Source organism: Peromyscus californicus, unplaced genomic scaffold (genome assembly GCF_007827085.1).
Source record: "Peromyscus californicus insignis strain IS unplaced genomic scaffold, ASM782708v3 Scaffold_13__1_contigs__length_99412109, whole genome shotgun sequence".
NCBI lineage: Eukaryota > Metazoa > Chordata > Mammalia > Rodentia > Cricetidae > Peromyscus > Peromyscus californicus.
Window position 1 is genome coordinate 56754468 of NW_026294424.1, and position 25215 is coordinate 56779682.

A 25215-nucleotide genomic window follows, 5' to 3' on the forward strand; every position below is an offset into this window, starting at 1 on the left:
ATGCATAGCATACACATGATGGATTGTTGCTGGATTAGTTACTTCATAAAAAGTAGATGTTTTTAATGTGATTTGTGCTATGTGGATTTTTACCCATTTCTGTTAACCATTTTATAGGACCAAGAGTGCTTCCATCAGAAAACCTGGTAACAACGCTTGTGAAACTTTGAAATTAGTAGGATTCAGAAGCAGAGACAGTGGTTGGTTTGGGATTGATGACGTCGTGGTGAGAACTGTCCAGAATGGCTTGGTATCTTTCGAATTGTGTGAACACTTAGAGAGGTAAGGCCATAGGAAATGATCAGAGGTGATGGCACTCTCCTATAGCCTATAATTAATGTGTAGGAATGGGATCATAGAAACATACGCTGGCTTTTAGGGTGTACTTAAAATGCAAACCACAATGGACATGGATCCTCTCTTTGCAATTTTGCTCATGACAGTATATGTAGGGCTTTCGAAATTTACTTTCAACATAGGTTTATTTTTATAGGTTTCTCTTACCACAAAAATAGTTTCAAAACAGCACCTTCATTTCTTAAATTCCACAGGAGAGTAATTAACTGTTCGTACTGTGCTCATCTCATAACTATGTAGATATAAACTGAATTTGTTATTTCAGTTCCTTCATTTAGCTTTCTCATTTCCATGTATTCTAGACGGCCCATTAAAGGAATGTTTTAGACAGTTTTCAGGTACATGAGGATTAGGCACTCATGAAGAGAGGCAATCACATGTCTAAAGATAGGTTTCCTTTCGTAATGACGACCCGACCTCTGTGATTATCCCCACGCCAAATTCTGCAGAAACACAGTGTGAGCTGAGAGGGCAGGTGGCTGACTGAGGGAGGCCTCTCAGGAAGAACCTGTGAGGAAAGGAAAGAAGTGGAGGAGTCCAGGGAACATGACGGCAAAGCTGGTTTTTGTTGGCTCTTCCCCAGCCTGGTGCCCCAGGGGAACTCTGGAACATCACAGTGGTTGGCTTTGGTGGTTACACCCAGCAGTCCTTGTCTGTGAGAGAAGTCTGCTGGGGATGAGAGCTTCTGTTCTCTGGAGGCCAAGCAAGGGTTAACTTGTCCTATTCTGGGATCTAAGTCTGTATTAGTTTCCCAGGGGTGCTGTAACAAAATGTCACACATTTATTTATTATCCCACAGTTCTAGAGGCTCCGTGTCTCCAATCAGAGCATGTGTAGGGTTTGCTTCCCTTGAGGACTTCAAGGGAAAAATCCACTGGAAGCCTGTGCTTGACTTATAAATGACCATTGTCCTCCTCACACAGTGTTCTGTGTTCTTCTTTTTCTGTTGAAAACTCCTGCTTTGAAGAACACTAGGGATATTGAATTAGGGTCATCCTAGTGCCCTCACCTTGGTTTGTATACCTCTGTAGTGACATATAGTGTTACATGAACATTAGCATTTGAGGATATGATTTAGGATGGGAAAAAAATTAAACCCCAAACAAGATCCATCATAAAAATTCTCACATCACAAAAATGAAGATGAGTATTTCACCCCCACCTACATGTGTTACAGAAATGGATTATTTTCAACATCATTTGCTTCCGTGTTTTGAAGTATTACTTGGATACTTTTCTATAGCCTTACTCTGTTGAATGATGGAATAATGAACATTTCAAACCTTGCCAATTGTACTACCATACAAAGAACACAGTGTACTCACACAAACCTGGGTAGCATAGCCTGGAATAAATCTAAGAGTGTATGGTTGCAGCTGATTTAAACATAAAATAGCTAGTTTATCAAAATGTATTTCAGTATAGTAAAAATATTGGATATAAGATGTTTTTAATAGAATATCTACATAGTGCTTTTACCATGGATGGAGCTTGCAGGGCAGGGCATGGTTCTGGGTGAGTCTGAACACTGAATCTGAAGACCCAAGATGTTACTCTGCACTGTGTAAGATTTATAAATACTGTGTCAGTGGTGAGACTAAATTTACTGTCTTTTTCTTCAATCATAAACAGTATTACTTACTATTATTTTATTATTTCATATATTTAAAACTTTCACATTTTGGGTCATTTGTGTTATTAACTTTAAACAGAAGCATATTGTTTGGCTATATAAAACTGTTTCCCTTACATTCTTTTCTCTTTTTTTTCTAAGAGTGCAGGAACCTATGATGTTCAAAAGAGAGTGTAGGGTTTCCAAGGGCTGAGGGCACTGGTGGTTTTGAGCAGCCTGCCACCAGTGCTGGGAACCTAACCTGGGTCCTACACTAGGACATAATGTGATCTTAACCATGGAGACATCTCTATACGCCTTGTTTACATTTTATTCTCTGCAAATTTCTATTTTAAATTGTTATTCATTTATTTATTTCATATCGTTTGAGACAGGATCTTGCTAGCTAGTCCTGGATACTCTCAAACCTTTCTATTTAGACAAGACTGGCCTCATAGTCCTCCTGCCTCTACCTCCTTATTGCTGGAATTACAGACACAAACCAATCCATCTGGATTTACTTAATTTGGTTGTTGTTTTTAAAGTTAAAGACATAAGTAAACATTATTCTAGGTCTACATAGCATCAGAATCACCCAGACACTGCCTTTTACCTCCTTACTTTGTCCCACTACAAGCTCTTTAGGGGCAACAACATACCTGGAGCTGTCATCTTTTATGAGAGCAGTGTCTTCTTCTGTACCCCAAACATTATTTAGATTGGAATACATTCTAAGCTAATAATCAAAATACGTTAAATACAAAAGGCAGTCATATAGTTGCTTATTGTTATCATCAAGTATCATGTACTATGCATAATTCTATATGCTGCAACTTCATACACTTGGCAGGGCAATCGTTTTTTCATACCAACATCACCACACACATGTGAGTAATGTCCTTGTAGTGTGGTGTTAAGACTGCAACATTACTAAGTGATAGAATTTTTCAGCTCCATTATATTCTCATAGGAACAACCAGGTATGTGCAGTCACTGATTGAAATGATATAGAATGCATGACTCTATAATGAAAACATAGGACCACTTTTAGAACTCAGCTGAGACAGAGTGATTACTTTAAGGATATGTTTTAGAGGGGGATATGGTAGGGTTCACTTGTAATCTCATCACATGGAAGGCTGAGGAAGGACTGTTGTGAGTTCAAGACTAGCTGGGCTACAGAGCAAGAACAAACTACCCAACAATATCCAAAAGCATCTTTTAGAATTTAGCTTGAGACCTAGGGGGAGGTCTTGGTCAGTAAAGTTCCTGCCATGCAAACAACAGGACCTCAGTTCAGTTCCCCAGCACTCAAACACCTTAGTATGACAGTTCACATCTGCAACTTGAGTATTGAAGAGAACAGAGACAGGCAGATCTCTGGTACTCATTGGCCAGCAAGTCTAGTGGACCTGATGAGCTCTCTTAGGTTCACCAAGACACTCTATGAGACAGCCTATCTCAAATACTAAGATGGAAAGGAATGGAGGGATACCTAACATCTTACATTGATCTCTGGCCTCCACATGCATGTATGTACATATGCCCACACAGCCAAATGTACAGATGCATGCACCCATACAAACAACATGCATGCAAAACACGCAGCCAAAGACAACAAACAGCTTAGTTGATCTGAATTAGCTTCTTGACTGCCTGGGATTTCACCAAAGTCCTTCATTAATATAGGCAGTTGATCATCAGAATGATTGCTCTAAGTGGAAGTTAAGAAAAGCAGTTTTTTTTCTTTGGGTTTGTGGTATTTCAATGCTTCATATTCCCTTTGGGTCTCGCCTCTTTCCTTTTACCCAGGTTTATTGTGCTCCACCTGTCTTCCACAGCAGACAATAGCCACTTGGTTTCTTTTGTGAAGTCTTTAGAGGAAGCCTCACTCAGCACCACTGCCTGTATTGTGCTGTCACACCAGAAGGACAATCCGCACAGAGTGGTTATTTTAGTGGTACCTTCGAAGGAGTTAAACCTGGTACTGAAGAACTTGCGCTCAGAAGGCTTTGGAGGACTTCCAGAATCATCTAGACATTTCCAAGTAAGAGAAGGAGAACAACTTCTTTTAAGGTTTACTGGAAACATATTTGGCTCAAGTAAGTATGAGGAAATATTCTTATGTGTTTTACAGACTATAAGCCACAAACCTTAGATGTAACACACCAAACTTGTATTACTAAGGAAGACTTCCCTTTAGAGAATTTGGGGAAACATTTACTGACTAGTCTATCTAGGCACTAGTCTTTTTATGTACAGGGACACATGTGTCTTTTTGGACAGATTTTAAGTGACATTCTTTTAGAAACAGTCTTCTTCATGATTGCTCCCGAGTTCAAGCTAACATCACCTCTTCCTTGTGACAATTCCATAGTTTCTAAATGCTACCTGCTTCCACCTGGCAATATGAATGTGTTTCCATAAGGAAATAACAATTTGTTGAGAAACATGTCATGTGATAAATGGCTCCCACTTATGATGATTTGACTTAGGAAATTTGGCTTTATGATATACAATGTCAATACATATTCAAGTAGAAATGGTACATTCTGAGTTTTGGTCTTTCTCCAACTTATCTGCTTCAGGAATGATACTGTCTGTGATGTCACAACTCCTAGTTGGCCACTCAGTCTCAAGGGGAAAGAACTAATATTCTGTGGTATGTTGGGTTGCTAAGCCATGGTGTTAAGTATTTGACATGTATTAAGTGTGTTTTTGACATGATGTTTTCTATTTGTTACATTTGTAAGAAAGTGGGAACATCACAAGTTCAGGAGCATCTGTCTGTCATTCATCTAGCAGAACTGTATTAGCTTCCATTGCACCTAAAATTATCTACATACTCTTTGATGTGTCTGTTAAGAATCCGGCATGGGTCAGTAGACTCCCATGATTAGAAGTATGCCATGTAATTCCTTATTTTAAATTACATGTATTTTATTTTACATATTTTAAAATATATTCTCAGAAATATATTTTACATTTGGAAAGTGGTCTGAGGTACAAAAGAAGCTTAAGAATATTTTATGTGGGCAACACACCCTGCAGATTTCTCATTCCCACATTTACCCAGTATTGCTCTTGTTCTCATTATAAATGACATTAAAATTAGAAATTAGTGGCTCCTAGGTTTGGGTTTTACTCATATTCTCAGGAGACATTCTTAGCTGGAATGAAAGTCCATGGGACAGTGAGCATGTCTTCCTTGTCTGATGTCCTCTGAGCCTAACAGTACCTTCTTTCATTGACTGTAGAGTGAATGAATGAAGATATGGCAGTGCTGAAGAAGATGAACAAGATGATGGCAGTGGGAAATGCTGTGGGGGAGGGAGAAGTGAGTGGTTGGGGAGGTGAAAAAGATTCAAGACAGCGAAAGGGGAAGTGAAAAGAAGAAAAGAGAAGAAGAGTAAAGGGATAGGTAAAAGAAGAGAACAAAAGGTCTTGAGAGGAATTGCCATCTGGGTATTTCTTTTTCATCAGCTACTTCCAATTTCCAATTCCTTCCTTGAGTAAAATAGAATATCAAAGGTATGGTGATAATGGTGGCACATGAGAGAGAATTAAAGGGTGGATTTTGTGGGGAGTTCTGAATCAGGAACCTTACTATGCACTTGACTTGATGCAATATTCTTTGTATATGTATATATATATATATATAAATTAATATGTATAATATTGAATCCATGATGCCTACTATCTCTCATTTAGAAAATGGCCCCAAGGCCTTATGTGGTATTTGTAGCTCACAAAGAAAAGGAGGTTTGAAGCCAGTCCTGACCCTCACAGGGATAAGTGAGACCCATTATTACCCAATATCTCCCAATCTAAAGTGTCTCTTCTACTCTTACATGTCTGTCACTGGAAGAGAGGAGGAAAGAAGGATGGGAACGATGCCTTTCTACTTAAGTTCGGAAGCAGAAGCCAAACTTGACACCCAAGAAAGAGAGATAGTCATAACTCAGAAGTACTCCACCCAAACTAATGATGCAAATGATTTTTCTGTAACACCAAAGAGGCAGCTATGTTTACCTACTGTCCTAAACAGGACTGAGCTGTTGTCTTTACAGGCAGGGAATCTGTTGTCTTGACTGAGTCCAGGGTCCCATGCTAAATTAAGACAGCCTAAAGATGGACAGCATCTAGGAGGGATGGAGATGACCTCATCTTCATTCAAAGAAACCAAGGCAGGCAAGATGCCCATATTCTTTCCATTGTCCTTTTCCAGGAGATTCTTGTTCATATTAGGATCCTCACTGGAATTTTCTGGATCGAGGAGGAACATGACTCTCCACAAAGAGTTGATACCTATCTCTACATCAGAACATGGGAAGCCGAAGGAGATAACCCCAGGTGTCCTCTGTCTGCTGGGCCCTCATCTCCTCCCCTGCTTCTCTCCCACCCTAATGTCTCCTATTTCATCTTCTTAATGATCATGTTCAAGGATGTGTTCCTTATTCTTCCCCGCCACATTTTTTTAGAGCTTTATTTTATTTTCACAGATGTTCGCCCTTTCTTTTGTGTCCCCTGCCACAGACGCCACTTTCTATTTAGTTATGTAATGCCATTTTCCCTATAAAGACTCTCATTGGAAGGGGGCAGTCTTGTTGGGGATACCACGCAACCCCCGTCACCTAGGATAGTACAGGGCAGATAGAAGGAACTCTGTGATTAGAAATGAAAACAAAGGTCTTGGCATTGCACTAATGATTGTGGTGGTTGAATGAATTAACTATGAATAAATTCATTAATACATTTGTAGCTAGAGTTTTCCTGCCTGGCCCAGGGTCAGGACAAATCTCTCTCATCCACCAGTCCCACAGCTGCTCAGACCCAACCAAGTAAACACACAAGGACTTATATTGCTTACAAACTGTATGGCCGTGGCAGACTTCTTGCTATCTAATTTTTTTTATCTTAAATTAACCCATGTCTATTAGTCTATAAGTTGCCACATGGCTCGTAGCCTTCCAGTACCTTACATCTTGCTTGTCATGGCAGCGTCTGGCAGCGTCTCTCTGACTTGGCCTTCCACTTCCCAGAATTCTCCTCTCTGCTTGTCCCGCCTATACTTCCTGCCTGGCCACTGGCCAATCAGTGTTTTATTTATTAACCAATCAGAGCAACACATTTAACATACAGAACATCCCACAGCACTTGGGGGACAAGGAGAGAAGAGAATTCTGGAAAGTGGAAGGCTGAGGCAGAGAGATGCTGCCAGCCACCGCCATGACAAGTGAGATGTAAGGTACTGGTAAGCCACAAGCCATGTGGCAACTTACAGACTAATAGAAATGGGTTAATTTAAGATATAAGAACAGTTAGCAAGAAGCCTGTCATGGCTATATGGTTTGTAAGCAATATAAGTCCCTGTGTGTTTACTTGGTTGAGTCTGAGCAGGTGTGGGACTGGCAGGTGAGAGAGATTTGTCCTGACCGTGGGCCAGGCAGGACCAGGAAAACTCTAGCTACATACATTATGGAATTTAGACAACTGTCCAATAAAAAACCCAAAGTCCTCTGACCTACAGATATGCAACATGGATGACTCTTGAGAAAGTTTCACAAGGCATAAACACAGTTCCTATTTCTGAGATGAGATCAAAGGAATGTTTCTGCATCTTGATCTTTATCTTTGCCTGTCATTCTTCAGGATAGAGCTAGAGCATGCTTTCATTCTCTGTCAGAGCTCTCAATACAGCACTTACACATTTTGCTGCATGACCCTTAGGATCCCTTTGAGTGCAAACAAAATCCAGAAAATGCTAGCAATTTCTTGGGGGTTTTATATAGTGATACCGTAGTCTCACACCTAATGTCTAGAAATACTCTGTGCAAGCCCATGTGCCTCAAAGATGTTGGCAGTGCCTTATGTCCTTGGGTAGCATATTCAATTAATCATCCTTTTATTCACTCTGTAAAACTTACCAACTATTATGAATATTATCATCTATAGACAAGAAAAAATAAGTAATTAAGTGAATACAATATACATTATAATGCTGGCTAAAAAGTGTACTTCAGAAAACCAAAACAGGAAAAAGATAAAGAAGAGGCAGAGTTACAGTTTTAAACAATGATCATAGAAGAGCTATTAAGTAGGTGACATTTATATAATTCTCTAAGGACATGAGAGAATGAGCATTAATCCCATCTCAGGAAGTTTGTCTCAGACATAGGCATTAAAAGTGCATATAAATTGTGTGCTTGAGGACCAGCAAAAGCTAAAAAAGCAGGATCAGAAGGCATGAGGGGAGGTAGTAGGAGATGCGAACTGATCACTCCTAGGGCCATTGCAAAGACTGAGGCTGAGACACCATTTGAGATGAGTGGTCCACAGAGGAGTAACATAACAAGCTAGACCACAACTCTGTTGAGAATAAGCTATAAGGTGAGAGTTGAAATGAAGAGGCCATATAATGAGCTCTTTCTGTAATTGAGCCATTTCTGTAAGGCCATGGCAGACTGTCGAGTAGAAGCTGTGGATAGTCAGTAAGAATCATAAAAACACACAAAGACACTGTTTATCTCTGGGTATTTTGGTTCCTCCTATAACTAGCACTTTTGCTTCCTCATCTGACTTTTCTAGGGAAAGCACTTCTTCTTGTATGTGAATGCCTATGACATCAATAAAAGACATTTAACCCTCATTTCCGAGAAGAATATGTATTGCTGTAAGAAACCTCCAGTTACTCACAAAATATAAATAATATTTTGACTTGGCAAGCATTTGTGCAATAGTGGTTGTCTCAGTTCTCTACTAAGGGCTATGTGTCTTATATGGTCAGAAGGGGGAAACTCTCTCCAAAGGTCAGCCAACCAAAGCTTTAGAAATGTCGCTTTCATTTTTACTTCTTTGTGTATGTCAGAGGAAGAGGAAAAATACTGTCATTTATTTTATGTTTTTCAGCCCTTTGTTCTTTTTTATTAGAGACTGATGGCCCTCAAAATATCATGTTCTCTCTTAACAACAATACAAGTCCAAATTTTTTTAAAAACTATGTAACAAGTCCTTTACAAGATCGTGAATCTGTTACTGATAAATTCTCAATAATTGCATCCTTATTTAATTTACAGATATGACTTTTAGAGTTCCATTACAGATACTACTAATGTTTAAAAGGTGTTTACACAGTCTAGATCTGAATTTAACCGATGTAGGCTTACTTCCAAATCCTTGTATCCTGCATATTAATCGTCACTTACAAGTAACTGTAAATCTCACAGGGAAAAAAGAGATTTAAAAAAAAAAGAAATTTTCTAAGTCATAGTTGACTAGGATCAACATAGTGCTGTTTCTTCTGATAATTCTTGGGGTGGGAAGCAAAGACCTAACAAGACATTATTCAAGGGATCTGAAAACTTTAATTTCCAATATAGATCACATTTTAATCACCCAAAATAGTTTATCACTAAAAAACGCTAACCTGAAACCTTCTTAAGTAACACACTCCTTCCCCCATAAGTAATTGTCCTCAATGATCTGCTTCAGTTCAGGAACCAGATTGCCACAACACAATCTTATTCTAAGGGGACTCCTTTCCACAATGGAGAACCTGTCTATTCCTGCTTTTCAGTGAAATTTAGAAATTTGCCAAAATGCCTTTTAGCAGCCACAGCAGGGAAACAGCAATATCTTCCAAATTGTTTACTGAATTTTCCCCCTAGGCAAAACATAAGGCATTCATTCTGTGAGAGATATAGCTAAGGACCACCAGCTTTATGTCTTCCTAGAGAGTAGAACCTCAGTTTGGTGTTTCATTAAAAGTTTAACTATTTGGTTTAGCATACAGATGCAGTACAACAACAGAATCTTGCTTCTTTCTCTTCATTTACTATCACGCTGTCATTTCTTCGGCATTTAATATGTACCAGGAGTTGGGGCAATTATATTATTCAGATTACATCAGGTCACTTTTAAGGGTAATCTTAGATGGCAAATGCTGTTTTTCCTGTTTTAAAGAGGAGGAAGTTAAGGACCTCAAAGTTCCCCAAGCGTAGGAGCACCGGACAGATATTACCATGAAGACAAGTGGCAGAGGCTGGACTTGACTCTAGACCTTTACATCCCAAACATGCCGCCTCAGCTGCTCTCTCAGAGCTTCTGAAAGATGTTGCGATGATGATGCAGGCAGGCACTGTCTGAGGAAGCATAGATATCTCTTCTGCTGTTGCAATATGAGGCCCTAAAACCTGCAGAGGTGCAAACTCCTGTTCACAAAAGCTTCATTAGTTTCAAAGAGAAGACTTATCTATGTCTTTGTTTTCAGAGCATCCACCACATTTTATTAACAATTCCAACAAATCCAGTAACTATTCTGTTTGGAAGTGCCACAATAGCACTGTCATTTTCCATAGTTGTGATAACATTTTATTTCTGTTCTCTGTACTAAGGAAGCCATTAGCTGGGCCATCATGTCACACACATTTAATCCCAACACTTGGGAGGCAGAGGTCGATGTGGGTAGATCTCTGAGTTCAAGGCCAGCCTGGTGTATAGAGTGATTTCCAGGATAGCCAGAGACATACAGAGAGACTTTTTCTTGAAAACCCAAAATGAATCAACCAAACAAACGAAACTAAGGAAGCCAGGAGATTGATGTGGTAGCCACTAAGCATAGTAAGCATGGGTAGAGTGACTGAGAAGTTCAATTTTTAAACACATTTTTAAACATTTATTCACCCTCCCCCCCCCTCTCTCTCTCTCTGTGTGTGTGTGTGTGTGTGTGTGTGTAGGTGAGAGGAAATTTGCAGGGGTTTGTTCTCTCCTATCATGTGGGATATGGAGATTGAAGTCAGGTATTAAGGCTTTGTGGCAAGCACTTTACCTGTTGAGCCATCTAGGAGGTCAAATAGTTGAACTTTTAATGGTCTTTAATTTAATTGTAATTTACACTTAAGCAGCCACATGTCCCAGGAGAATACAGCACTAAAATATCCAATGTGTGCTCATGGCAGTGTGCAGTGTGATAGGAACAGCACAAAGGAAGGAGAAAGATAATTCTTGGAGAGTGAAGATGACTTTCTAAAGACTGGAAAACATGAATATTTCCAGAAGTTTCTTGGTAGAAAATCATGGAGAGGAAAAAGCAAAAGCAAAAATTATTTGTGTCGGAGCTTCCAGAGAATACAATTACAGATGAGAAATCTTCCTAATAATCTACAATAACCTGTCATTGCTGTTAGGGTTTATCCTCACAAGGCGTAACAGCAGGCAAGACACTTTAACTAGACTTGATAAATGAAAGGTCATTGGGATTTTCCAAATTAAAGCAAACCGATTATCCTTTTGTGACAAATGTATCTCCTTTTCAGGCAATGGGAAGGATTATGGGAAAGACTACAAAGTCATCTTTCACCTGCAAAGAAAACCCAGGCTAGAACTCCACATCAAAGAGGTGGATGAATTTGGGAACTACAGCTGCCCTCATTATAAAGGCACCATTGTGGTCTATAAAGTACCCAGAGAGAAGATTGTCCCCAACTTGGATCAATCCCTTCATGAAAATCTTTACCAGCTGCCAGTTTGCAAATTACCATTGAAATTGCCAAAGGTAAGTCCCTCCCCTTCCTGTGTAACAACTTTGGTCGCCTCTTTGTAATTCCCTATTACAATTAGTTCTGCAAGCAAATGGATACAGAAGGCTAAAATAAACATAAGGCCAAATTTGATAAAGAAGGGTAGGTAGGGCCAACTCTAGAGTAATAGAAAGTGCATTGGGTTTCTGCTGTTGCTGATGTTAGTTTTTTCTAACTAGAGCAATGGAAGTAGATTGGTTTCTCACAGCATGTTGTTAATGACCATGGCAACAATGCCGTTCATCTTCCATAACTACGTCTGAGGAACTTCGACATCATTTGTGAAAACACTGAGTGCATTGCAGAGTGTATTTGAAGGACAGATCAGTCTGAACATGGGACTAACATCAAAAAACTTTACTAAGACTAATCTATGCCAGCATGTTTACAAGTTATTCATATCTAATAACCTGCCTCATGCCAGAAAGTCAGATTAAATGATTTTCCAAAAGGTCAAACACATTAAAGCATATAAACATTGTATTATTGTATAAGTAATTACTTTCTATGAATGAGTATAACTACCTTGTATTTTTAATGGGAAATAATGCTGAAAAAATCATGTTATCACTGTCTTACAAAAAGATATTTGTTACTTTTAAAGAAAGCCTTTTTCTGTTCTTACCTTTTGTGTTTTGAATCTCAGAACATGTTTTCCATATACAGGTTTTGTACATTTTTTAGGTGTCATGTAGCTCAGACCACACATAAACTCACTATGCAGCTGAGGATGACCGTGAACTCCAAATCTCCTTATTTAAATTCCAAGTGCTAGGATTACAGGTGTGAACCATCATAGCCAGTCTTTGTACAGTCCTTAATTAACAAATATTAACTGTACTTCTGAAAGAGATTGCTCTCCTACGTGTTATCATAAATACAGAGTTATAGAAATAAAATGTAGTCAGAATCTGTGTTGTCAATAACGGTAGCTACTGTCCACCATGGCTATCCTCAAACATGTGACATATGGCTAATTTCAAAGGAGACATCCTGTGCCAGATAGATCCAGTAAGGAAATATAAATGAGTCATAATTTGTTTATAATGATGAAATGGCACTTTTGTAATATTTTGGTTTGATCGGGTTGAATAACATGTTCCATAAATCAATTTTATTTTTCCTTAAGTAACTGCTGCATTGAAATACACATCTCAAACTCTATTTCTGTGGAATAGTACTTTTGAAAATAAATGTAACCTAACAGAGTATGTAAAACATGTATATAAAACTGCATTATAAGATTATAACTGATTAGATAATGGTATAAATAATGCATTAATAGTTGTTCAGAAGTTGAAAATAGCATCTCAGGAAGCTGAAAACAGTAGACCTTTTGTGGTGATTACATCATGTTTTTTTCTAAACTGTTTTTGTTCTTGGGAATTTAACCACTAGACACGAAGGGAAAACTGGCTTACAGCAAGAAAACGGAATGCATTTGATTGGGATAATAGAAATATCTTAGCAGAAATTCACATTTCAATTAAAGCCATTACCATAGTTTCTAAAATACAAAAATCCCTTTAAGTGCTTTTGCATGCACCGTGTCATTAAATCCTCACAGAATCTTTGGGTGCAATGCCATTGTTCTTGCGTTACCAGAAGTGGAGACGGAGCAGGTTCAGTCACGTTGTCTGGGATCCTAGAGCTAAGTGCAGAGGAAGGATTCCAACTCAGGAAATCTGTTCGCCAGGTGTTCAGCAACCTCTGTGCTGGTGCCTCTTAGCAGAAAAAACTTCTATTCTTATCCCAGAAGGCAGGATAGAGTTGCAGGTATCCAGATTCTCCCTAAAAGTTGTAGGACAAGTCGAAAACAGAAAGAGTGTAGACAAACTACTAGAAAAAGTTAGCAAATAGTATGTCATGGACTTCAACCAAACCAAAGCAGCCTTAGTGCAGAGAAACCTCATTACAAAGAGTAAGCACTGAGCCATATGAACCTTTTCCTTGGCGGTTTGAAGAAGGTATTGGGGTGCTGAGCCAGGAGGATATGCTGTTAAACCACTGATGGCAGAAACTGCAGTATGTTCAGAACAGTATAGCCATCTAAATGAACACTCACTTCCATTTGTGCATCTTCTGCAATGTTGATGTTTCCATGTTTATTTGTAATTTCCTTCCTATAAAGAGTCTACATATTTTAAATTTTATTTCACTTTTTAAATATTTAAAATTATATAGTATTTAAATTTATATACTTAATATTTAAATTATATAGAGCAATATTCAAATTTATATAATCAATATTTAAATTATATAGATTAATATTTAAATTTATATAATTGATATTTAAATTATATAGATTAGTATTTAAATTTATAAAGCTGATATTTAAATTATATAGATTAATATTTAAATTTATATGCTTAATATTTAAATTATATAGATTAATATTTAAATTATATATATACACAGATGTGAGTGTGTGTGTGTGTGTGTGTGTGTGTGTGTGTATGTGTGTATGTGTGTTTGTGGTATATGTCCATTTGTCTGTGAACATATATATGCCACAGTGGAGGTCTGGGAACAATTTGCAGAAATTGGTTCTTTCCTTTGCCCACTGCACAGTCTCTCTAGCTCCTACTGTGAGTCTAATGGACAGAATAATTTTACATATTGTCTGGGATATAATGGAGTAAAGAGCATGTGCTTAGCATATGTGAGGCTCTGGGTTCAGTCACCATCAGCAATAACCAAGGAATGCACATATTTATTATGTAGAGCTTTTCAATATATACATAACATATAATGATCAAGTTGTGATAATTAGCATAGCCATCACCTCAAACTTTATTTTGGAGTACCTAGAAAGGAAGAATTTGAGTGTTCTCCTGCACTCAACTCTTTAACATTCAAGTCCCTGCCCACATGCTATTTACTGTCCTTATTCCTCCATCCCCCATCTCCTAGTCATCTTTTAACCTGTAACCCTCTTTAGGTTTATTTGCTGTATTTAGACCTAGTCTGTCCTGGCCAAGTCCTGTCCTGAATGGTGAGAACAGAGTGTGACTCAGACCAGGTACTAAATTTGTGTGACTACACGTGAGAGCTTTCCATACAGCCCTCATTAACTTCTCTGAGGATCACAACTCTGGACTGGATAGGACACTCAGACTTTCTCAGATTGGTATTTTAGAGCTTAATTATATGAGCCCTTGCCTGTCAGACTGAGGAGCTGTTCTGCATGAACACATAAAGATTTGGAGTTCAGAATACCCATGAGGGCTGCTTTCCAGGCTGCTTAATTGAGCGTGTTTCTTCCAAAGAGCTGTGTTGTATTCTGCAGCTGTGGCCTGATCAGAGAGAGAGAAAGCCAAGCTCCATAGGATTTTCTAGTAGAAAGAGTCAGGAAGAGAGAGCTTATGTACAGAAAAAGGAACTTCAATTCAAACATGTGACATAAATTGAACTTTCAGTTATCTGTATTTCCTCTGTGGCCTGTATGATTCTTGAAATAATTAACCAAGGTAGCTAATTTAGGAGTGTGCATAGGTTTTCCCTGTGAAAGTTTGTAAGTGATCACCATAAACGTGTCATGAGCTCTTTTCCTTCTCTGACCCTGACACACACATACCTCTCACCCAGTTGCCTGCTCCTGTTGACCACCTCTTCACCTCTGCCTCAGTGTGACCTCTCCCAGGAAGCTGTGGGTGTTCCTGATATGTAGAGCTACAAGATTCTTCATCTGTTGTTGCAGTTACCACATTTCATTATAATGCCCTGCTTATTGTTTCTCTACATACAAACACTTTTCAACCGTACTGTCTTTATTGCCTTCATGGGGATCTTTTAGACATTTTATTAAGTCACTACCAAGCCCTCAGAATTCCAATACAGATACATTGTATATCGATCTGCTTATGTATGTTATATGTGCAAATATATGTCTGTTTTAAATAGAACTGTAAATTCTTTTTTAATTCTGTTATATATATATATATATAAACCACTTATTATTTTTATTTTCATACTCCCCATTATTCCATGCTACCCCCTTCCTTTTCCTCCAATTGCTGTCTTTTTTTTTCCACTTAGACCCCTAGTGGCTACGCCATTAGAGAAAATGATACGTGCTCCTCTAGCAGTTGTTAACAGTCATTAGCTCTTCAGGAAGGGACTAGGCCTCATGAGCATCTCCTGTATCCATGGCGGGAATCTGGAGGGCCCAATCTTGTGAAGGTTTCCATAGCTACTACTTATGCTTGCAAGAGCAATGTCAGATCTGGGTGGCATCAATAGATGATACTCTTCCCCATCCTCTGTCTCTTAAATTCTTTTTGACCTTTCTTCTGCAATATGCTCTGGGCCTTCAGGTTTCTCTCTCTCTCTCTCTCTCTCTCTCTCTCTCTCTCTCTCTCTCTCTCTCTCTCTCTCTCTGTGTGTGTGTGTGTGTGTGTGTGTGTGTGTGTGTGTGTGTGCAAGTGTGCAAATGTCTTGTTTAAGACTGAGTATTGTCACTTATTCTCAGCATTTTGAACAAATATGAGTCTCTGCATTAATTGCCAACCTCTTCAAAAATCCATATATGTGCTCCATGCTGAACGTAGAACTGGTTGTGAGTATAGTATAATTATTTATTAGGAGGCAAGAAAGAACCACTGGGAAGGAAGCACTAAGACAGGGGAATAATAAATATAAAATAAATAATAAGTAGCAAAGTATGTGCTGCTCCAGCATGAAAAACTTAAATATGATTGGGGAAATGGTGGGGTTTGGAGGGCTACCAAAAGGTAAAAACACATGTAAAAGTGTGTAAATCCCTGTGACTTTGCTTTATATAATTGAAAAATAAGTTTAAAAAAAGTTTGGAATGGAGGTACCTTTCCTTTATGGATGGCTAATTCTGTTCTAGGAAGCCACAGGCTTTTAAGCAAAATCTGTATCAGATGTGGAATTCCTTCCTATGAGTTGTTAGCCAGGAAGGACTCAGAGGCTCCAAAACAATACAGCCTGTAGTCATTGCTCTTGGTTTCCCACCAAGACATTGTGATATAACCTTATCCTGAAGATACTACATACTTTGGTTATAGGACACAGAAATTAAGATGGAACTGAGCTGGGATCTCTCTCTCTCTCTCTCTCTCTCTCTCTCTCTCTCTCTCTGCTAGCTAGCATTCATAGTACTGGAAGATGCTGTTCAAGTTACTAGGAAAGTAAACTTATCAATGGCTTCACTCAGCTATAGACCATGTTTGCTGTAATACTGACCTGCCAGGCAAGACTCCTACTGGTTCAATAGTGCCATTGCCCCTACTATTTTGGAGAAAATCAACCAACTACTCTGTAATTGGATGTGAAGCCCACTCTGCAGGAAAGAACACAGACCTGGTACTATAAAGCTGATCAAAAGCACAGGGCTAGAACAGACACCATCCAACTGGGGCACACACCAAGGTTTCCCAAAATAAGCATGTTGTGAAACTGCCTTCTGAATATTTCTGAATCTCCCCCAACCTCCCCCCGCAACCTCCCCTCTCCCAACCTCCCCCCTCCCAACCTCTCCCCTCCCTCCCTTCCTTCTTCCCTCTTATCCCCTCATCTTTCCTTCTCTCTTTCTTGCCTCCCTCCCTTCTTTTGGTCACATTCAGGAGAAGACATGTCTCTTTGAGGGCTTTGTTTCTCTAGCTGGTCAGGCATGATTGACAGTACAGACTGACAGGTTTTTCTACTCAACTCTGCCATGCATCTGATAGGTCACACAAGTTCAGGGAATGTTTATGAATGACTAGATCAATGAGGTCATTTCTACTAGTCTTAAAATTGTCCAACCTTGAAAGTTATCATCTTGAAACTACATCATTGTGTTAAATATAGAATGTCTTAAATATCTGCTGCTTTTCGTAGGCTAATTGACTATCAATATGCCATCTGTACTTTCCTTTCCTCCAGATGGGTTTGTACAGGGCTTTCCAGATTCACACTCTTGGCCATAACTTTTATACAAAGCCTCTGCAAATAAGTTCCCTGGGGCTGAGAAAGAATCTGCGGCTGAGGAAGCTTTTCTCCTCTTTTATAACTAATACAAACCTAAACAGGAATTGAAACCATGACCTTTGTTTTGTGAGAACAGACTACTTCCTCAAAATTTGGAATCAGAAAAAAAAAAACAAAAAACAAAAAACTCCAACTCAGCTAAGCAGCATTAACATGTGTTACTTTTCAGTAAATAGAAGTACCCACAGAAGGCAAACAGAAAATACTTTTAACAGAATAAATGTTGTGGCTTAATTTCTACAAATAACAGAAGCTATAATGTTAAACACCACTTAGAACAAGCAGGTTGAATACCTTTTTCCCCTTAAATGATTCTAGTTTAAAATATACTAACATTTAACAACCACCACAAACAGTTCCACCTTAGTACCTTGGAAAGGTCTAAAGAGCTAAGTGATTGCTACAGAGTACATACAATTTGAAGGTATTTTATACCTGTAAGTTCAAGACTTCAAGAATATTTGAAAAGCAAGCATCTCAAAGACATGGTGTATCAACAGATGGTCATGATGTGTTGTGTATGTATATAGTCACACATATTTGCACACAAGTAATCACAAGGTATAATGTTAATGTGCTGTGAGGCTCCTCGGAAAGTGGAGATCCACTGTAAATTTTATCTGTTTACTTCCTCCTTGTGAGAATACCTTACATTCTTCAACTTCCATATTTTGCTCATTCATATATTAATTCATTCAAAAACCATGTTTTGTATGCCAAGGACCTAACGTACAATAGTGCTCCTGTATAGATAGTATAATATTCACTTTTCTTGTCACTGTGACCAAATACATTATGAGAAGCAAGTCAAGAAGATTTGTTCTGGTTCCCAGTTGCAGGGGAGGGTCCCCTGTGACAGGAAGATTTGGTGACAGGAGTGCTTCACAGGTGCAGCACTGCGGGGGAGGGTGTCTCATATTGACGTGCTTCGGGAGTCATAGAGAAACAAATGCTGGGGTTTGACTTCCTTTCTCCTTTTTACCTTTTAATTCAGTCTGTTCCCCCTATCACAGGGGATTTTGCAGCCCACATTCAGAGTGAGTCTTCCTTTCTCGGTCTACCGTCAATGTACACACTCTCCCAGACACCAGAGGTGTGTCTCCCAGGCAATCCCAGATTCCCCTGAGATGACAATGAAGCATAACGACCACAGTCTAAACCTTCCCTTGCCTCTCTGTGGTCCACTTTTGTTTTGAGGACAGAGGTATCTTTAAAAACATCATTCAGATCACATGTCTACTTCAAACCCTGAGATGACTCTGTTTTCCCTCAGAGCAAGGGCTCCACTCATGTGCAGGAAATAATGTATGATGATTCCCAGTGGATGCTAGAAATTATTGAAACCTAAGGAAATGGATTTTTTATGTATACATAGCTATGACAAAGTTTAGTTATAAATTAGGCAGAGTAAGATATTAATAAGCACAACTAATAATAAATGGAACAATTGATAATTTACTATAACATAAATTCCTTAAGATTTATGGATTTTTTATTTCTGGAAATTCCTGTTTAATACTTTCAACCATAATTGACCATGTTATCACGGAGGCTGAAGGATACTGAGTTCAGAAAATTCAAACCACTCATAAGGGACAGCTATTGCAGAAGTCTCCAGATGACCTACAGGCCCACTGAGTCCAGATCCTTGTATCCCATCCTCTTCACTTGTTCAGCTCCAACCCCACAGTTATCCTGTTCCTGCTTCTAGAGCACACCACATAGTCTTCTGATGGAAATCTCTGTGTTAGTGATTACTCTGACCTGAATGGTCCTCCGAATGTCTATCTATATGCCAATACCTCAAACTTCATTGTTCGGTCAAATATCCTGTTCTCTCTAAAGCCTCATCTGAATCTACTTAGTAAGTGATATACTTCTATTCTCTTAATCCAACACTCTAGTGCATCTGTAACCTGCCTGAACTTTGTTTCCCTCTAAAGCATTGGAGCCTTGTGCGTTAGGTATGTTGCAGGCACAAGGACCTACACACAGAAAAAATGTAGGTAAGCTCCATGACTGCAGGAAGCTTTGTTCTGTCCCTTCATTACCTACTGGCGCAGATGTAGAGCCATGTTTGGCATAGACCACATGTTAAACAAATGCTGGTTGCATGAATGCACTAATCAATACAGCTATAGTATAGATAATAAGACATGAGAGGAGAAAATGAGAAACATCAAGGAAGGAGACAAATTAGTGTCAGAGGATAAACAAAATTGGTGGCATGCGTGTTAAAGTAGAACAACAGTGAGTTACTTCTGGGCTGAGGAAGAACACATGACAAGAAGCCTCTCTACCTACATTTCTAGGAGACCATCAGATGGGGTAAGGAAAACAGAAGATGACTAGACTCTGGAATGCCTTGAAGGAATATCATCAGGGGTAGTGTGTTATGGTGGCTACAACGTGGGATAAGGTCTGCAAAAAGGATCAGAGGTTCTTTGTGGTACTCGGTAATCAGATGCCCTTCTGAAAATGGCCATGTCAGCAATATGGGTAAAAATATATGGCCACAAAGGACAATAGTTTGCCTATAAATCATTTCTCAGTTGTGCCTTAAACAGTTCTTTTTCAGAGATGCTCAAGAACATTCTGTTGATATTACATTCATTTGTATGCTGGCAGAAAGAAAGCACCTTTGAAAAAAATAAATGAGGTGTTTTGGGGTGGAAGGAAGTGGTTAGAATGTTTGGTGCCAGAACATGTGCTTCTGAAATCCCCCAGATGGCTGGCTCTATGACATTTGGTGACTTTCGTCAGCTTGGGCTGTGACTGCCTTGTACTTCTCCCACCTGTTGGGTGGTTTTGCTTGAATGCTGAGGGGCTTTCATCCCTTTCATCCCCTGGCTGAAGTCTATGGGAGGCTGGAGTTCCCAGCAATACCTCAATGACATGCTTACATAAGCAACACTGACCCAAGTCCTGCTGAGACAGAACTTCCTTCAAAACAAAAAACAAACAGCAACAACAACAAACAAAAAAACAAACACAAAAAAACCCTGAGAGATAATGTGTCAGCATTTCCTCTCCCACCACCTGAAGAACAGATCGTGTTAAAGGAAGGAAATGTGTAGGTCCTACTGCATGAGTTAGTTCGTCAGTAGTGTCACTTTCTCTTGATTTGGGGCTTTCATTGCATTCTTCCGACCCTGCGAAGGATGATTCTAAAACTGCATTTTTTTTCCCCTAAGAACATGAACCGCTAAAGTAATCTTAACTAAATAAATTAGTGGATTCTGGAGTTGGGATGAAATGTTTATGATCACAGGTACCTTAGTTTTGCTTACAGTTTTCAGATGTAGTTATTTTATAAAATTGTATTAGAGTTAATAAGTAAAGTATAAACAGCACATATGGGTAGCACTAACAGCACTCAGTGAGCTATAAATAAAAATAGTTGGGAGTCAAATGTGCTGGGAGACCAGGGAAATGTTAAAGGAGTAAGGTATGGGGATATAGATATGATTAAGAAAGACTGTATACATGTGCAAGTTTTTCAGGATAAATAAAAATACTATTTTAAAAAATGGAATTCATTAGTCAGTTTCTAGCTCATAAGAAAATATGTTAGGAAAATATATATATATATACTTTAAACACTATCAGAAAAACCAGAGTAAATTGGTTTTCGTAGAAACATTGAACTTAAGGGAGTTTTAGAATTCTCTATAACTTAATTCCACATTTCTTATAGTACAGGCAATTTCAGCAACATGTCTATTGCTTTATGCTCCAACCTTTGTCAGAGAATAAATTCACTAAGATCTTGATAAATTGAAATATTATGTTAAATTATTCAGAGAATGAGATATCTTGGAACACTCAGTCCTAAATTGGATGTCTCCATCAAATCCCTCCCCTCATTGCCCGGGGAGCCCTGCAGAAGAGGAGGCAGAAAGATTGTGATAGCCAGAGGGGATGGAGGACACCAAGAAAACAAAGCCCTCTAAATCAGCATGAGCAAAGCTCATATGAACTGACAGAGACTGAAGAGGCATGCATAGGGCCTGCACAGGCCAGCACCAGGTCTTTAGTGCATATGTTATGCCTCCCAGTTTAATACTTTTATGGAACTCTTTATTGAGTGAACCATTGTGTCTCCTCTTGGGGTCTTTCCTCTCTAATGGTTTGTCTTGTCCAACATCAATATGATAGTTTTTGTTTTATCTTATTGTATTTTATTTTGTTATTTTTTTTTTAAAAAAATGAATGAATGAAAACCTAGCCACTAAGGAAAAAGTTAACAACTGAACTTTCACTTACATCTGCTGTGAAAATCAGTTTTTGCCAATAGAGTGCCACTGGGTATATCAACCACTTCAGGACAGACTTCATGTTCAGGAGTGATTCTCCAACATATAATGGACACCACAGTTTGTGTGTGTGTGTGTGTGTGTGTGTGTGTGTGTGTGTGTGTGTGTGTGTGTGTGTGTGTGTGCTTTTATATGGTTATAGTTTATGGGGGTTTTTGTTTGTTTTCGTTTTCTCTTTTTGAATATGGTTGTATTTTGTTTTCTTGGATTTGGGGATTTTGTTTTGTTGCATTGCGTTTTTGTTTCTTTTCTTGAGAAAGAACTTAATGTTGGGTAGGTAAGGATTTGGTGTGACTCAGGGGTGGGTAAGAATATGATCAATTGTTTTAAATAATGGAGAATATAATAACAAAATAAATAAATAAAAAGAAAAATGTGTTGTTGTTGCTTTAGTTGTAAGCTAAACTTTACCTCTTGAGCTTAGTTCTGACTCCCCTTGACTCTCCCTCTGGTCCTGCTTGCCTGTCACCCACCAGGGTGATCCTCAGAGACAGACACAGTTGTGCATGAGCCACTAGAACACACAAGGGAGAGAGATGAGCAATGCTTTGCCCACCTATGTCATCAGAAGAGACTTCCCTCCCTTCTTCCCAAACCCTTGCTCTTGATCTTTTCCCTGTTTCTTTTTCTTCTTTTTCTCCCTTCTTCCTTCTGTCTTCCTCTCTCCCATCACCTGTCTCTCTTCAGCTTCTGTCCACACAGATTTCTCTGATCAGAAGTCTGAATAACAAGTCAGGAGTTGGGCACTGCATTTTCCTGAATCTTAAATGACTGTGTTTAATGAGTAAAAATGGTGTTTATTAATTTAGACAGTTGTCTGTCTTCCTTTTGATTCTCACCTAGCTTTGTTTTTTTCTTTAGACATGCCAGACAAAATATCAGCAAATCAAAGCATCTTAATAAAAACAAGATATATTTTATAGTGCTAAAATATTCTGATAATGAAGATCAGTGACCTGGCCTCTAAGAAAATTTCAAGTTTAGTTTATGAAATAAGCTTCAAATTTTTTTCTTTTTTTAAATTAAAATATATATATATTTTTCATACAATGTATTATGATTATGGCTCACTTCTCCCAACTCCTACCAGGTCCTCCCCACCTCTCCATTCACCTAAATCCACTGTAGCTAAAGTTTTCCTGCCTGGCCCACAGTCAGGACAAATCTCTATCACCTGCCAGTCCCACAGCCGTCAGACCCAACCAAGTAAACACAGAGACTTATATTGGTTGCAAACTGTATGGCCTTGGCAGGCTTCTTGCTAACTGTTCTTACAGCTTAAATTAATCCATTTCCATTAATCTATACCTTGCCACATGGCTCGTGGCTTACCAGCATCTTTACATGCTGTTTCTCATCATGGTGGCTGGCAGTGTCTCTCTGACTCAGCCTTCCACTTCCCAGCTTTATTCTCCTCCTTGTCCCGCCTACACTTCCTGCCTAGCCAATGGCCAATCAGTGTTTTATTTATTGACTAATTAGCAACACATTTGCCATACAGAACATCCCACAGCACTTCCCCCTTTTTTTTTTTCAAAAAGGAAGGTTTTAACCTTAACAAAGTAAAATTACATATAATTTGGGAATTTGGGTGTAGCTTCTCTTGCTACTTCCTGCTGGAGGTGGGTGCTGTATCTTATGGGGAAACAAAGAAAATTTTAGGATTATGGAATAGTCCATGAGGCTGTATCGTCTGAGCCAGTTGACTTGAAACCATTCTGGATGTTGGATCATCTGGGCCATGGTGTCATCAGAGACCTTTCAGGGGGTCTTGGCTGGTCAAACCTGATGTATCTGAATCTGGAACAAATCCATAGCCTCTGGCTTTCTGTGGGAACAAAAGCAGAGTCTCCTTTCCAAAGCAACATATCCTTATATTCAAATTTTGAAGTCAAGGTACCTTTAAAATATACATTTTGGCATAACTCAACAGCTTTTACAATCAAATGTTTTTCTGCAGTTAAAAGTCCCAAAGACAACACAATGCAGATTCTCTGTGTAATATTCATCTTTACGTGGCTTATTTTTTATACTACCTTTACTGTCTCTCTTTTTTTTTTTTTTTTTTTTTTTTTTGGTTTTTCGAGACAGGGTTTCTCTGTGTAGCTTTGTGCCTTTCCTGGAACTCACTTGGTAGTCCAGGCTGGCCTCGAACTCACAGAGATCCGCCTGGCTCTGCCTCCCGAGTGCTGGGATTAAAGGCGTGCGCCACCACCGCCCAGCTCCTTTACTGTCTCTTTAAAGACTTTATTTTTAAAAACTATGTATTTGTTTCTATAACTCTATATATCATCTTTTTTGCCTCTTTCAAGCCTACGTATCTTTTACACACATTGTAAGCTATTACATCTGAATCTGTCTTATTGTGAATCTATTGCCTTAAACTGCAGCAGCTGTGGTTGCTGGCTCCACCCACCTCAGCTTCCCAACATGGCGGTATTACCTTTTCCACCAGCTCTGGGAGCTATCGTGGGTCTATGCTTTTAGCCAAGCAGCGTGTAGTCCAGAAACCTCTTTTTTTTTGTTTTGTACTAGCAAAGTCTAAATCCACCATGTAGCTTAATGTGCCACTTGCAGAGGCCTCATTGCCGCCATACTGCAGGTCAAGTGCGCATGCTAGGAACCCACAAGTAGCTCAAACCTGCAGCTGCCGCTCATTTGAGAGAGACAATTAGGTAGCTGTTTTTAGCTCCGTTTTAGAATCTTTTTTCTCAGTTTTTAGGTGGAAACTCTTGCCACCACATTGGGCACCATTTGTAGCTAGAGTTTTCCTGCCTGACCCACAGTCAGGACAAATCTCTATCACCTGCCAGTCCCACAGCTGTCAGACCCAACCAAGTAAACACAGAGACTTATATTGGTTGCAAACTGTATGGCCTTGGCAGGCTTCTTGCTAACTGTTCTTACAGCTTAAATTAATCCATTTCCATTAATCTATACCTTGCCACATGGCTCGTGGCTTACCAGCATCTTTACATGCTGTTTCTCATCATGGTGGCTGGCAGTGTCTCTCTGACTCAGCCTTCCACTTCCCAGCTTTATTCTCCTCCTTGTCCCGCCTACACTTCCTGCCTAGCCAATGGCCAATCAGTATTTTATTTATTGACTAATTAGCAACACATTTGCACACAGAACATCCCACAGCAATCCACTCTCTTTCTGGTTTTCTCTGATTAGAAAACAAAGAGGCATCTTGAAAAAGAAAATAAAATAAGATAAACAAAAAACAGACAAACCAGTATAGGACAAAACAAACAGAGAAAACAAGAACCAAAGGAAAAGCCACAAAGTTTCATGCACAGAAATCTCATAACAACAAAACTAGAAACCATAATATATAAACAAAAGACATGGG

The 25215-nt window shown here is 39.0% G+C and overlaps 1 protein-coding gene across 5 annotated transcripts in view; it reads left to right on the forward strand.

Annotated features, from left to right (window-relative positions):
* The window catches only part of Dthd1 (death domain containing 1), a 74741-nt gene that overhangs the window by 18948 nt on the left and 30578 nt on the right, over positions 1–25215 (forward strand). For all 5 annotated transcript variants that reach the window (XM_052734968.1, XM_052734964.1, XM_052734965.1 and 2 more), the window contains 3 exons: positions 118–282; positions 3782–4071; positions 11284–11522. In XM_052734968.1, the coding sequence (XP_052590928.1) occupies positions 118–282; positions 3782–4071; positions 11284–11522 (694 nt within the window). The remainder of the gene's footprint in view (positions 1–117; positions 283–3781; positions 4072–11283; positions 11523–25215) is intronic.